Below are 14,205 nucleotides of genomic sequence, written 5' to 3'. Positions count from 1 at the left end.
TCGGGAGTAGAATCTATCTTAACACAGTGTGCCATTACATTACGTATTAAGTAGCACTTAGTCCAATGTTAGTTCCTTCAGCACTGATGCCCATAGGTATTCATGCGTTGGGGCGTTGTCTTGGTAGGTTGGTTCATACCACTCCTCCTCAGTCTCCCTGTAGGTCGGTTCATACCACTCCTCCTCAGTCTCCCTGTAGGTCGGTTCATACCACTCCTCCTCCGTCTCCCTGTAGGTCGGTTCATACCACTCCTCCTCAGTCTCCCTGTAGGTTGGTTCTTGTTTAATTCCCAGTACTTGTATTTCCCATGCATTTGGCTCCCTCTGCTGGTCACCTGCTGTTGTGGCGATTTCTTATTTTATCCCCCAGTCAACAGATGGCCTTAGAGCCCATGAATGTGGCCCTGGAACTGGACCGGCCACTGAGGGAGGGGTCTGTTCTTTTTTGCCTTTTGCCCCCCCCCCCCCCCCCCTCTCCAAGATCTTCCCTTGACTCTTTTCCTGCTTTTCCTCGTTGCCTAAATATTTTATTGCTAGAGCCTTCCCATCCTGTGCCTGTACCATCCCATACTGGGTCCTGTCTGTTTCTCCTCCCTATCTATGAGGTGCCTGCTCTTTACAAACCTCCAGTCTCTGGTAAGCCCTTTAGCTACTGTTCTACCTCCTAGCATAAGCTGCGTAAATGTGCTTTCAAAGGGCCAAGCTTCTTCTTCTTCCTCCCGATACCATATGCCCTTATCTCTATGACAGGTCATGTTGCAGAAGCAATGCTTACAAAAGGGACTTGTTATTTTAGTCCCTGAGGCCGACTGCCTAGTCAACTCTCCATAGGTGCCCCTGTCACACCCGGTGCACCGAGGGCTCCATGAATCCGTTCTTTTGGGTCCATCCTGTGTAATATATTTCATTATTTAGTCCTGTCATCCTTATCCTACCTGAGTCTTTATCCCACTCTATCTCTTGTCCTAAGTACATTATTCTTAGTCTGGCTTCTTCCCCATCAGTTCTCACTTCCCATGTGTTCCCTCTCTTTACTACCAACCTCATTTTAGGCCTCTACCTTCTGTCAGGCAATCTAGGACTCTCCCTCTCCAGGCCAGTCTCTACCTTCTGTCAGGCAATCTAGGTCTCTCCCTCTCCATGCCAGACTCTACCTTCTGTCAGGCAATCTAGGTCTCTCCCTCTCCATGCCAGTCTCTACCTTCTGTCAGGCAATCTAGGTCTCTCCCTCTCCAGGCCAGTCTCTACCTTCTGTCAGGCAATCTAGGTCTCTCCCTCTCCATGCCAGTCTCTACCTTCTGCCAGGCAATCTAGGCACGTACTTTCTCAGTCTCTCCCTCTCCATGCCAGTCTCTACCTTCTGTCAGGCAATCTAGGCACGTACTTTCTCAGTCTCTCCCTCTCCATGCCAGTCTCTACCTTCTGTCAGGCAATCTAGGCACGTACTTTCTCAGTCTCTCCCTCTCCAGGCCAGTCTCTACCTTCTGTCAAGCAATCTAGGCACGTACTTTCTCAGTCTCTCCCTCTCCAGGCCAGTCTCTACCTTCTGTCAGGCAATATAAGTCTCTCCCTCTCCAGGCCAGTCTCTACCTTCTGTCAGGCAATCTAGGCACGTACTTTCTCAGTCTCTCCCTCTCCAGGCCAGTCTCTACCTTCTGTCAGGCAATCTAGGCACGTACTTTCTAAGTCTCTCCCTCTCCATGAAAGTCTCCCTTGCAATCATCCTCTAAGCTTTTTTGCACAACCCCCACATATATCTAGGTTGTCAGTTGTTGTCCAGCTTAACATGTGTCCTTCACAACAATTGTGTAGGTCCGGTTTATCGAATATATGCCAATGTTTCACATATTCCCCCATGTACTCCATGTACCCCCATGTACCCCCATGTACTCCATGTACCCCCATGTACTCCATGTACTCCATGTACTCCATGCTCCACTCTCCTATAATTATCTGAAGGTCACTACTTTGGTCTCCCCCTGATTCTTCTCTCACATCTCTCCTAGAATCAGGGGACAATGGGGTTAGATACAGGGGACAATGGGGTTAGAATCAGGGGACAATGGGGTTAGCAATTTCTATCTGTTATAGCCCTTCCTTCCCCTCTTCTTGTCCTTTCTGCTGGGTCCTAATATCTTAACTCACTGATCCCCTACATATTTTAACTCCCTCCTTAGATCTCCTGCTGCTTCCTCGCATCTCGTCACTTCCCTGGAGAGTTGATCCATCTTCTCCCAGTTAGGCGGGTTCCCTACTCCCCTTTCACTCTGTCTTTCCTTCTCTCTCACTTCTGCTTTTTCTGCTGCTTGTAGTGCCCATATGGGGCACCCCTCTTTCCTCCCCGTGGGCCCTGTCCTCCTTGCTCCGGCATCCAACAGTAGTTCTTTCCTAACCCTTTCTGCCATCTCTCCGTCTATTAGCTTGGAGAGGTTACCTCCCCCAAAGGTGGCTGTTCTGGGCCTCTGGCCTTTATCTTTCTGTCCTGCTGTGTTTCTTGCCTGTGTCTATGGGTGAAGCTTTTTAATTTGGTTACTGCTACTCCTGCACCCTCTCGCTTACTGACTTTCTTTCGGTACACCTCTTCCTTTGGTACCCTCACCCTTCCCGCCTTTCTCTGGAGTAGCCTATCCTCCTCAATAAGTTCCCATTTCTTAACTTCAGGCCTATTTATCCAATCCTAAACCAGGTTCAAATCCTGTATCCAACCCCTAAACCAGGTTCATATCCTGTATCCAACCCAACCCCCTAAAACAGGAAATTAAAAAAACATAAAATGTATTTCTGAGTAGGCTTTCTCCTTCTGATTTCATTTGGCAATAAGGACATAAACAAAACCACAAAAGCACCAACTTTCAGTCCAAAATTAGACAAATGTGGGAGCAGTGTGTTAACTCATGAACTGTAAGTTTGTGTGAAATCTCTCTCTCCACAATGGGAGCAGCATTGGTAAGGTTTCTCTCCCATGTGGATTCTTTCATGTAATTTCAGTTGCCTTAACCAGGTACATGTCATTCCACAGTGGGAGCAGTTCCAAAAGGCTTCTCCCTAGTGTGTATTTTCTCATGCTGCTTCAGTTTCCCTAACTTCTTAAAACTCCTTTCACAACGAGAACACTGGAAACGCTTCTTTACAGAGTGTGTTAGCTCATGTTTTTTCCAGTTACTTGAGTCAGTGAAATTCTTTCCACACTGGGAGCAATGGTAAGGCTTTTCTCCTGTGTGTGTCCTCTTATGCGTTGCCAGGGCCCTTGATAGGATAAAACTCTTACCACAGTGGGAGCAGTGATAAGGCTTTTCCCCTGTGTGTATTCTCTTATGTACTTTCAGGTTATATAACCGGTTAAAAGATTTTCCACATTTAGCGCATTTGTGAGGCTTGTCTCCTGTGTGCATTCTCTCATGTGCTTTCAGGTTCCATAACTGGGTAAAACTCTTTCCACACTGGGAGCAGTGGTGATAAGGCTTCTCTCCAGTGTGTGTTCTCTCATGCGCTTTCAGTTGCCTTGACCAGCCAAAACTCTCTTCACAATGGAAACATTGGTAAGGCTTTTTTCCAGTGTGTACTCTTTCATGATCTTTCAGGTTACTTAACCGCTTAAAAGTATTGCCACATTGAGAGCATTTGTGAGGCTTGTCTCCTGTGTGTATTTTCTCGTGTGATTTCAGGGAACTTAACTGTGAACATCTCTTTCCACACTGGGAGCATTGGTAAGGCTTCTCTCCTGTGTGTATTCTATTATGCAATTTTAGGGTCCCTAACTGGGTAAACTGCTTTCCACACTGGGAGCATTGGTAGGGCTTCTCTCCTGTGTGTATTCTATTATGTATTTTCAAGCTCCCTAACTTGGTAAAACTCTTTTCACACTGGGAGCACTGGTGTCGTCTTGCTGGTTTGGACGTCTCTGCCTCTGGTTCCTCCGAGTCTTGTCTCTCTCCTGCCAAAGACAAACAAAGTATTTCATGTAACAGATATTGGTATCTTATTCACAAGAAACGAATGAAAACAGATGGGAAATGGAGAAGGACGAGAAGCGGAACTTGTCCAATAAGAAACGCTTGTTTTTGTTTTCCGATGCAAAACATTTTGCTACGTTTTTCACTAATGAATACGACCTTGAATGAAACCTCCACATGATAAAACTGTCTTCCTATTTAAAAGGGGTTTTAATCCAAATCAGATCCCTCAACCTGAGGTCAAGTTATTCACTATGACAAAGTCAAAAGCTGTACAACAGCTGGAAACCAAGTCTGGTCTAGAAAAGTCTGAAAAATCTACTATAATAGGATGCATTTGATCCATTGTTACGTTTTGTTGGTGACAAATGATTGGTTCAAGAGTATGGATGACAGGAAGTTAGTTGGTGCAGTGTTGCTAGATTTCAGTGCTGCTTTATTTACTAAATCAATTGTGTAGGTTGTTTTTTTGTTTTGTTGGTAATACACGCCACTGGCTGGGGGACTTGTTGACCCGGGATCATTGATAGCCAGCAACCCCTGGAAGGTAACCCCAATCATGACCATTAGGACTGCTCAGATGGGGGAACGTTCCAATTCTCAATTGGTAGAGGACACTTTCATTCAACATGTGCCGTCCGCGGACTGCAGGGAACATCTCAAATGTTGTCAGTCACCTTTTGTACTCTCATGATAAACAAAATATGTAGTGAACTCAACTCTTGACGAAATAATGTTCTCTAATGCAGTAATGTTTTTCTAGAGGCAGATGATCACCATAGCTTGGAGGTTAAGACTTGGAGGAGACTTGTCTTAACAGGATGCAAGTCAGCCAACTACATCTGCAGCAGACAGTAAGGAAGATTGACCTCTGACCCAGGTTAGTGACATAAAGACAAAGAGGCTGAGCATGCATGAGAAACTGAGCCATGGAATTTCATGAACACAAACTAATGTATTTAAAAAGAAGAGCATGATATGAAGATGTGAATCCTTCATGTTGAGTTGGCTATGAAGAAGGAGGACAGAAACATGAAGCAGCTGGTGTACCAATATTAGGGTAGGTTTTACTAGTAGGGTAGGTTTTACTAGGGTTTTACTAGTAGGGTAGATTCTACTAGGGTTTTACTAGTAGGGTAGGTTTTACTAGGGTTTTACTAGTAGGGTAGATTCTACTAGGGTTTTACTAGTAGGGTAGGTTTTACGAGTAGGGTAGGTTTTACTAGTAGGGTAGGTTTTACTAGTAGGGTAGGTTTTACTAGTAGGGTAGGTTTTACTAGTAGGGTAGATTCTACTAGGGGTTTACTAGGGTCTGCTAGTAGGGTAGATTCTACTAGGGTTTTACTAGTAGGGTAGGTTCTACTAGGGTTTTACTAGTAGGGTAGGTTTTACTAGGGTTTTACTAGTAAGGTAGGTTTTAGTAGGGTTTTACTAGTAGGGTAGGTTTTAGTAGGTTTTACTAGTAGGGTAGGTTTTAGTAGGGTTTTACTAGTAGGGTAGGTTTTACTAGTAGGGTAGGTTTTACTAGGGTTTTACTAGTAGGGTAGGTTTTACTAGTAGGGTAGGTTTTACTAGTAGGGTAGGTTTTACTAGCAGGGTAGGTTTTACTAGCAGGGTAGGTTTTACTAGCAGGGTAGGTTTTAGTAGGTTTTACTAGTAGCGTTTTACTAGTAGGGTAGGTTTTACTAGTAGGGTAGGTTTTACTAGTAGGGTTTTACTAGCAGGGTAGGTTTTACTAGTAGGGTTTTACTAGCAGGGTAGGTTTTACTAGCAGGGTAGGTTTTACTAGTAGGGTAGGTTTTAGTAGGGTTTTACTAGTAAGGTAGGTTTTACTAGCAGGGTAGGTTTTAGTAGGGTTTTACTAATAGGGTAGGTTTTACTAGCAGGGTAGGTTTTAGTAGGGTTTTACTAGTAGGGTAGGTTTTACTAGCAGGGTAGGTTTTACTAGCAGGGTAGGTTTTACTAGCAGGGTAGGTTTTAGTAGGGTTTTACTAGCAGGGTAGGTTTTACTAGCATGGTAGGTTTTAGTAGGGTTTTACTAGCAGGGTAGGTTTTAGTAGGGTTTTACTAGTAGGGTAGGCTTTACTAGGGCTGCTCTTCGCACAATTTGAGGAGTTGCCACATTAGAATGGTATCGTGAGAAAGGTTAAAGTTCTCCTCTATTAAGGTCATGTCTCAATGTGTTTCAGTGTCCAAATGACCGTTTCTATTAGACCAAACCTCAAATAGCGAGTTGAAACTGCTTGTCGTCAGAGAGGAAGAAGTGATCTTTCGTCTGTTGATGTGAGTAACAGGGGGAGGGGCTTGGTGACAGGGGGAGGGGCTTGGTGGCTGTATGGTGGGAAGGTGCACAGTGAACACAGAAGAAGCGAGTGTGAATAGTTATGTAATTGAGATATTTCTGTAATTAATTTTCAATAAACTGGCAACAATTTCTAAAAACATGCGTTCACTTTGTCATTATGGGGTATTGTGATGTCATTATGGGGTATTGTGATGTCATTATGGGGTAGTGAACAGTGTGTGTAGATGGTTGAGAAAAGACTAATTTATAAATTTTTGAATTCAGGCTGTGACAACAAAATGTGGAATAAGTGGTATGAATAAGTACTGAAGGCACTGTAAATTGAAGGGCTTTCATTTGTAGAAAATAAATAGACAGATTGTTGATAAACACCTTAAATCATCTTTCTATTAAAACAACAGTTTTCATTTCAGTATATTTTCGAAGAGAATCCAATTGCTTATGGATGTTAATGATATCAGAACGCTGAAAAATGATACTGAAAAGAGAGAAACCAATTATAGACCATGTAAAACCTTAATGAAAGTTAGCTTTAGAGAGAAAGTTTAAAGATGATCCGAACGTTACATTGCCTGTCCCAGTCAACCCCCGTATCTTTACAAGACTCCAGAACAGGCAAACTAAACTCAAGACACTTCAATTTGGCCTGTATGGCTTCATTAACATCAATTTAACTAATACTGGAGGAAAGCTGTGATTGGGGAAAAATAAGCTTTCTAAAAGCCATGAAATATGATCGACTGAGAACGCCTCTTTATAGACTAGGCCTCCTACTCTGTAATAGTCCAAAGTAATGCCATTTCCTACTTAAAACGTCTCAAATGAAGCCCGGAACTCCCAACATATAGACTTTAACAGTCCTTAAGGATGAAGCCTGAACTCCAACATATAGACTTTAACAGTCCTTAAGGATGAAGCCTGAACTCCAACATATAGACTTTAACAGTCCTTAAGGATGAAGCCTGAACTCCCAACATATAGACTTTAACAGTCCTTAAGGATGAAGCCTGAACTCCCAACATATAGACTTTAACAGTCCTTAAGGATGAAGCCTGAACTCCAACATATAGACTTTAACAGTCCTTAAGGATGAAGCCTGAACTCCAACATATAGACTTTAACAGTCCTTAAGGATGAAGCCTGAACTCCAACATATAGACTTTTAACAGTCCTTAAGGATGAAAAAAGCTTGTCCATTTCATGTAACAACCATAAAGCTTCCATTTGTTTTTATTTCTCCAACATGCCAAAATGTAGATTCCAGATTTCTTGGGTATACACTCTGCCCAAGGGGTACTACAGACCATTTATATTTTGTCTATCTATTCTGTGAGATATAAATAAAGTTTTGATTTGTGTACAAAATGTATTTTATATACCTTTATTTTACCAGGCAAGTCAGTTAAGAACAAATTCTTATTTCAACGGAACAGTGGGTTAACTGCCTGTTCAGGGGCAGAACGACAGATTTGTACCTTGTCAGCTCGGGGATTTGAACTTGCAACCTTCCGATTTGAACTTGCAACCTTCCGGTTACTAGTCCACTAGGCTACCCTGCCGCCCCAGGTACAACATGTAATGTCCATAGAACTGGAATCACCCATAACTTCAGTAGAAATACCCTTTAAAATCACATTAGTTCGACAGAAAGAGATATTCAGAGACATGGATTCAACAACAACATAGTTTGTGCCCCAGTTTAAGACAGTACTCACTGGTGTTAATCAGATCTCCATTATTCTCTTCTTCCTCCTCCTCCAATGTGACAGTAATCTCCCCCTCCTCCTTCACTCCAAAAACTTGTTCCGTTTCTTTTACTAATACAGTCATATTCTCCTCCTCAACAAAAACGACATTCTCTTGTTTATCTTCCTCCTCTTTCACTCCGAAAGCTTCTTCTTCTTTCCCTGTAACAGCTTCACCCTCTACTTCCTTTTTAACTGTAACAGCCTCCTCTTCCTTCTCCTCTTTCACAATAACTTCTTTCTCCGTCCAGCAGACCTCCTCTTCTTTAGCAGGAGGGGAGTAGCTTAATGAACTCATGGTCGGGGATGTTAACTAGCTAGTTAGCTTTAGCGACTAGCCTAGTGCTCGGCTAATTTAACCAGTCAGCTAGCTGACTAACAACTTAAATATTAAATGGAATAACTAGTAAAGACGCAGACAGTATGTTAAAAACACTGAAGTTAATACAAACCCAATGATCTACAGAGCTTCAATGTTTTGGTTTTATGTTAGCAAGCTACCGAGGTGGTTGAATCAGCCGTTTTGTTGTTGAGGAAGCTGTTCCGTCCACTAGTTAATACGTCACGCAAGAAGCGCCACCTGAAAGACGCATATCGCCATTTGCTGACTGGAGTGGGTAACACAGTTTAGGAAAATATTCCCAACGTTGTGTTTGTTCTGGCATGCAATATCATAACAAGTCCATTCAAAACCTGTCGTTTATTGTATTTAGCCAATTGTAATACTCAAATGCTAGTTGTACTGTTCAGCATGTTGCTGCCATTTGTACAATGTTCTGTTGAAAAGTAAACTAAAAAATAACATTCCTTCACTCGCTCCACTATATATGAGAGGGAGCGAGAGAAAGAATGTTTAATTATTTATTTTTTTACAGTTTGTGTGTGTGTGTGTGTGGCTGTAACTAAGAATATTTGACTGTAGATATGCCAAAAACGCAGATCTAAGTTTCCTAATGAACCAGAAAATCAACAGATATCTCTAATTCTTTATTAAAGTTAGCTAGCTATCTTTTATTGACCCAAATTGCACCCCTGCCACGACTCTGCGAGTGGTACTAATTCTACACGGAGATAATTAGATGTTTTATTTAACCGTTATTTAACTAGGCAAGTCAGTTAAGAACACATTCTTATTTACAATGACGGCCTAGGAACAGTGGGTTAACTGCCTTGTTCAGGGGCAGAACAACAGACTTTAACCTTATCAGCCCATGGATTCGATCTAGCAACCTTTCGGTTACTGACCCAAAGCGCTAACCATTAGGCTACCTGCCGTAAACTACATGAATAAAGATACCTTGATGAAACATAATAGAACCTATCACTTATCAATATACCAACTGACCACATACCTCTGTCATACACCAGATAATGACATCACAGAACTCTGTCAAACACCAGATAATGACATCACAGAACTCAGTCATATACCAGATAGAAGGATAAACACATCAACATTCATACAGCCACTCTCTCATACTCAGCCCTCTCATCAACATTCATACAGCCACTCTCTCATACTCAGCCCTCTCATCAACATTTATACAGCCACTCTCTCATACTCAGCCCTCTCATCAACATTCATACAGCCACTCTCATACTCAGCCCTCTCATCAACATTCATACAGCCACTCTCTCATACTCAGCCCTCTCATCAACATTCATACAGCCACTCTCTCATACTCAGCCCTCTCATCAACATTCATACAGCCACTCTCTCATACTCAGCCCTCTCATCAACATTCATACAGCCACTCTCTCATACTCAGCCCTCCCTTCCAGATAGTGAAGCCCTCCCTTCTAGATAGAGAAGACAGGGCACCAGTGAAGGTCTCCCTTCTAGATAGAGAAGGCAGGGCACCAGTGAAGGTCTCCCTTCTAGATAGAGAAGGCAGGGCACCAGGGAAGGCCTCCCTTCTAGATAGAGAAGGCAGGGAACCGGTGAAGGCCTCCCTTCTAGATAGAGAAGGCAGGGCACCAGTGAAGGCCTCCCTTCTAGAAAGAGAAGGCAGGGAACCGGTGAAGGCCTCCCTTCTAGATAGAGAAGGCAGGGCACCAGTGAAGGTCTCCCTTCTAGATAGAGAAGGCAGGGCACCAGGGAAGGCCTCCCTTCTAGATAGAGAAGGCAGGGAACCGGTGAAGGCCTCCCTTCTAGATAGAGAAGGCAGGGCACCGGTGAAGGCCTCCCTTCTAGATAGAGAAGGCAGGGAACCGGTGAAGGCCTCCCTTCTAGATAGAGAAGGCAGGGCACCAGTGAAGGCCTCCCTTCTAGAAAGAGAAGGCAGGGCACCAGTGAAGGCCTCCCTTCTAGAAAGAGAAGGCAGGGCACCAGTGAAGGCCTCCCTTCTAGAAAGAGAAGGCAGGGCACCAGTGAAGGCCTCCCTTCTAGATAGAGAAGGCAGGGCACCAGTGAAGGCCTCCCTTCTAGAAAGAGAAGGCAGGGCACCAGTGAAGGCCTCCCTTCTAGAAAGAGAAGGCAGGTTACCAGTGAAGGCCTCCCTTCTAGAAAGAGAAGGCAGGGCACCAGTGAAGGCCTCCCTTCTAGATAGAGAAAGCAGGGCACCAGTGAAGGCCTCCCTTCTAGAAAGAGAAGGCAGGGCACCAGTGAAGGCCTCCCTTCTAGAAAGAGAAGGCAGGGCACCAGTGAAGGCCTCCCTTCTAGAAAGAGAAGGCAGGGCACCAGTGAAGGCCTCCCTTCTAGAAAGAGAAGGCAGGGCACCAGTGAAGGCCTCCCTTCTAGAAAGAGAAGGCAGGGCACCAGTGAAGGCCTCCCTTCTAGAAAGAGAAGGCAGGGCACCAGTGAAGGCCTCCCTTCTAGAAAGAGAAGGCAGGGCACCAGTGAAGGCCTCCCTTCTAGATAGAGAAGGCAGGGCACCGGTGAAGGCCTCCCTTCTAGATAGAGAAGGCAGGGCACCGGTGAAGGCCTCCCTTCTAGATAGAGAAGGCAGGGCACCAGTGAAGGCCTCCCTTCTAGATAGAGAAGGCAGGGCACCAGTGAAGGCCTCCCTTCTAGATAGAGAAGGCAGGGCACCAGTGAAGGCCTCCCTTCTAGATAGAGAAGGTAGGGCACCAGTGAAGGCCTCCCTTCTAGATAGAGAAGGCAGGGCACCAGTGAAGGCCTCCCTTCTAGATAGAGAAGGCAGGGCACCAGTGAAGGCCTCCCTTCTAGAAAGAAGAGGCAGGGCACCAGTGAAGGCCTCCCTTCTAGATAGAGAAGGCAGGGCACCAGTGAAGGCCTCCCTTCTAGAAAGAGAAGGCAGGGCACCAGTGAAGGTCTCCCTTCACATTCCCTTAAAGCTGTAAGATACACATCCAGCCACTGTAAACAATATAGCATCATGGAAACAGCACTTGGAAGCAGCACTCTTTGCCAGAGTTGAAGAAAAGGACCATTTAATCACAGTCCAATGTACTCTACATTCAAACTGACATACTTTATATTCAATTAAATGTTGAGATAAAAAAATTTTTTAAACATAAATGTATTTTTTGGGTAGAAATTTGATTTCATATGGCACAAACAAAAGCACAACTTTTCAGTTAAAAATATGAGACCATGGGAGCAATGTCTTCTCTCATGAATTGTAAGTTTATGTGATGGTAAATATATTTTACACACTGGGAGCAGAGGGAAGGCAACTCCCCTGTGTTTCCTTGTGTTCATTTAGGTCTCCTAACTGGGGAAATATATTTTCCACACAGGGAGCATTGACAACACTTTTCCCAGGTGTGGATTCCTTCATGCTCTATCTGTTTCCGTAACCAGGTAAACTTCAATGCACAGTGGGAGCAGTGGAAAGGCGATTTCTCAGCTGTGTGTGTGTGTTCTCTTGTGTGATTTCAGGTTTGTTAGCTGGTTAGCTCTTTCCACGGTAGGAGCAGTAATGAGGCTTTTCTCCTGTGTGTGTTCTCTTATGTATTGTCATGCTCCTTAACTGGGTAAAACTTTTTCCACACTAGAAGCAATGATGAGGCATCTCACCCTTATGTCCCCTTTCATGCCTTTTCAGATTCCCTAACCAGGTAAAACTCTTTCCCCACTGGAAGCATTGGTAAGGCTTTGGTAAGGACACACGAGAGTGTGTCCTCTCGTGTGATTTCAAAAACCATGATGAGGGAAATCTCTTTCCACGCTGGGAGCATTGATGAGGCTTCTCTCCTGTGTGTAATCTCTCATGGTCTTTAAGGTTCCCTAACTTAGTAAAGCTCTTTCCACACTGGGAGTATTGGTAAGGCTTCTCTCCTGTGTGTAATCTCTCATGGTCTTTAAGGTTCCCTAACTTAGTAAAAAAAAATCTGCGGTGGGAGCAGTGGTGTGGTCTTGCTGATTTGGATGTCTCTGGCTCTGGTTCCTCTGAGTCTGGTCTCTCTCCTGCCAAATACAGAGTAGTTAGTTTAACAGAGAGATCAGGGTCCTTTTCACTAGAATCTAAATGGAAGAAAACAGACCGAAATGGCAAGGACGACTAGTGGAACTTGTACATTTAAGAAACGCTTGTTTTTTGTTTTCTGTTGCAGAACTTTTGCTACGGTGTGCACTAATTAATACAACCTAGCAACAGCTGAAAACCAAGCCAAATCTAGCACTGTCTTCATACTTACACCAACCCGTAGCGTGAGTAATATCCAAGACATTGGTCACCAACCTTTTCTGAGTTAAGATACATTTCTCAGTCAAACATCAAGCTTTTAACATGAAAAAAATGTAATGTTATGCAACATTAACCTATCAAACAACAATTCTGTAGCAATGAGGTTTGTGCAGTAGGCTAAAGTCCCAGTACAGATGTAGGATCTGCAATGCAGGAATTTTAAAACCTTTTTTTTTATTTTGAAGTTTATAAAGACTTCTGAAGTTTGTAGTTTCCACTTTTACATTTCAGACTTGATTTTCCCTTACAAACATCGTTTCAACCGCTACAAATATATTCATTAATTATAATCCACATAATAATTGGGTTAAATGCGGAAGACACATTTCAGTTGAAGGCATTTAGTTGTACACCTGACTAGGTATCCCCCTTTCCATAATTCACATTTCTTGTTGCTGCAGGATTACTTCCTGCTGTAGCAAACTGGCTCAAATTAAGATCCTACTGAAAGGACGAAGCACCCCATTTAGCCACGGTAAAAGTCAAGTCAGGACTTATCCTGTTAACTGAAAGGACGAAGCACCCCATTTAGCCACGGTAAAAGTCAAGTCAGGACTTATCCTGTTAACTGAAAGGACGAAACACCCCATTTAGCCATGGTAAAAATGACTGCAAACATGGACAAGTATGAAACAGCTATGAGCTCCATAAGACAATCAAAGAGGCAAAACAGACAGTATAGGCACCAAACGGCTCAGACATGGGATGAATGTGGAAGAGATTACAAAGGGAAAACCACACCGATGCCTCACCTCCCCAGCCAGCTGGTCTGCACATGCTCTGAGGACGCTATAAAGGTGTTTGTATGGACACCATTGTTCCTGTACGCAAGCAAGCAAAGGTAACAGAACTAAAAATGACTGTCCCTCCCCCGTACTACTCACTTCTGTCATCGAGTGGCTCCCAAGTGGCGGCAGCGAGAGGCGTCACTAGAGACACCCTAGTTCTAGTCCAGGCTGTATCACAGTGGTCTGAGACACTGCATCTCTACAGTACCTGGTTCTAGTCCAGGCTGTATCACAGTGGTCTGGGACACTGCATCTCTACAGTACCTGGTTCTAGTCCAGGCTGTCTCACAGTGGTCTGAAACACTGCATCTCTACAGTACCTGGTTCTAGTCCAGGCTGTATCACAGTGGTCTGAGACACTGCATCTCTACAGTACCTGGTTCTAGTCCAGGCTGTATCACAGTGGTCTGAAACACTGCATCTCTACAGTACCTGGTTCTAGTCCAGGCTGTATCACAGTGGTCTGAGACACTGCATCTCTACAGTACCTGGTTCTAGTCCAGGCTGTATCACAGTGGTCTGAAACACTGCATCTCTACAGTACCTGGTTCTAGTCCAGGCTGTACCACAGTGGTCTGGGACACTGCATCTCTACAGTACCTGGTTCTAGTCCAGGCTGTATCACAGTGGTCTGAGACACTGCATCTCTACAGTACCTGGTTCTAGTCCAGGCTGTATCACAGTGGTCTGAAACACTGCATCTCTACAGTACCTGGTTCTAGTCCAGGCTGTACCACAGTGGTCTGAGACACTGCATCTCTA

General features: G+C 44.1%; 1 protein-coding gene across 2 annotated transcripts; it reads right to left on the bottom strand.

Moving 5' to 3' along the window:
* Positions 1-461: 461 nt before the first annotated feature.
* On the bottom strand, positions 462-8,596 carry LOC109878850 (zinc finger protein 664-like). Of its 2 annotated transcripts, XR_004207921.1 has the most exons (3): positions 7,974-8,596; positions 1,591-3,934; positions 462-1,419 (listed from the first exon to the last, which is right to left on the bottom strand). XR_004207921.1 is itself a non-coding variant. In XM_020471053.2 (2 exons), exons 1-2 carry the CDS (start codon positions 8,299-8,301, stop codon positions 3,009-3,011), a joined length of 1,254 nt encoding a protein of 417 aa, XP_020326642.2. In that variant the 5' UTR covers positions 8,302-8,596; the 3' UTR covers positions 462-3,008. The 2 variants fall into 2 exon arrangements, 1 of the variants encoding a protein (XP_020326642.2); XM_020471053.2 differs by having other exon boundaries at positions 462-3,934.
* Between the last annotated feature and the right edge of the window lie 5,609 nt (positions 8,597-14,205).

This window comes from Oncorhynchus kisutch, unplaced genomic scaffold (genome assembly GCF_002021735.2).
Source record: "Oncorhynchus kisutch isolate 150728-3 unplaced genomic scaffold, Okis_V2 scaffold999, whole genome shotgun sequence".
Taxonomy (NCBI): Eukaryota; Metazoa; Chordata; class Actinopteri; order Salmoniformes; family Salmonidae; genus Oncorhynchus; species Oncorhynchus kisutch.
Note: the sequence above shows the minus strand (reverse complement) of the source record. Positions and strands in the feature narration are given on the sequence as shown.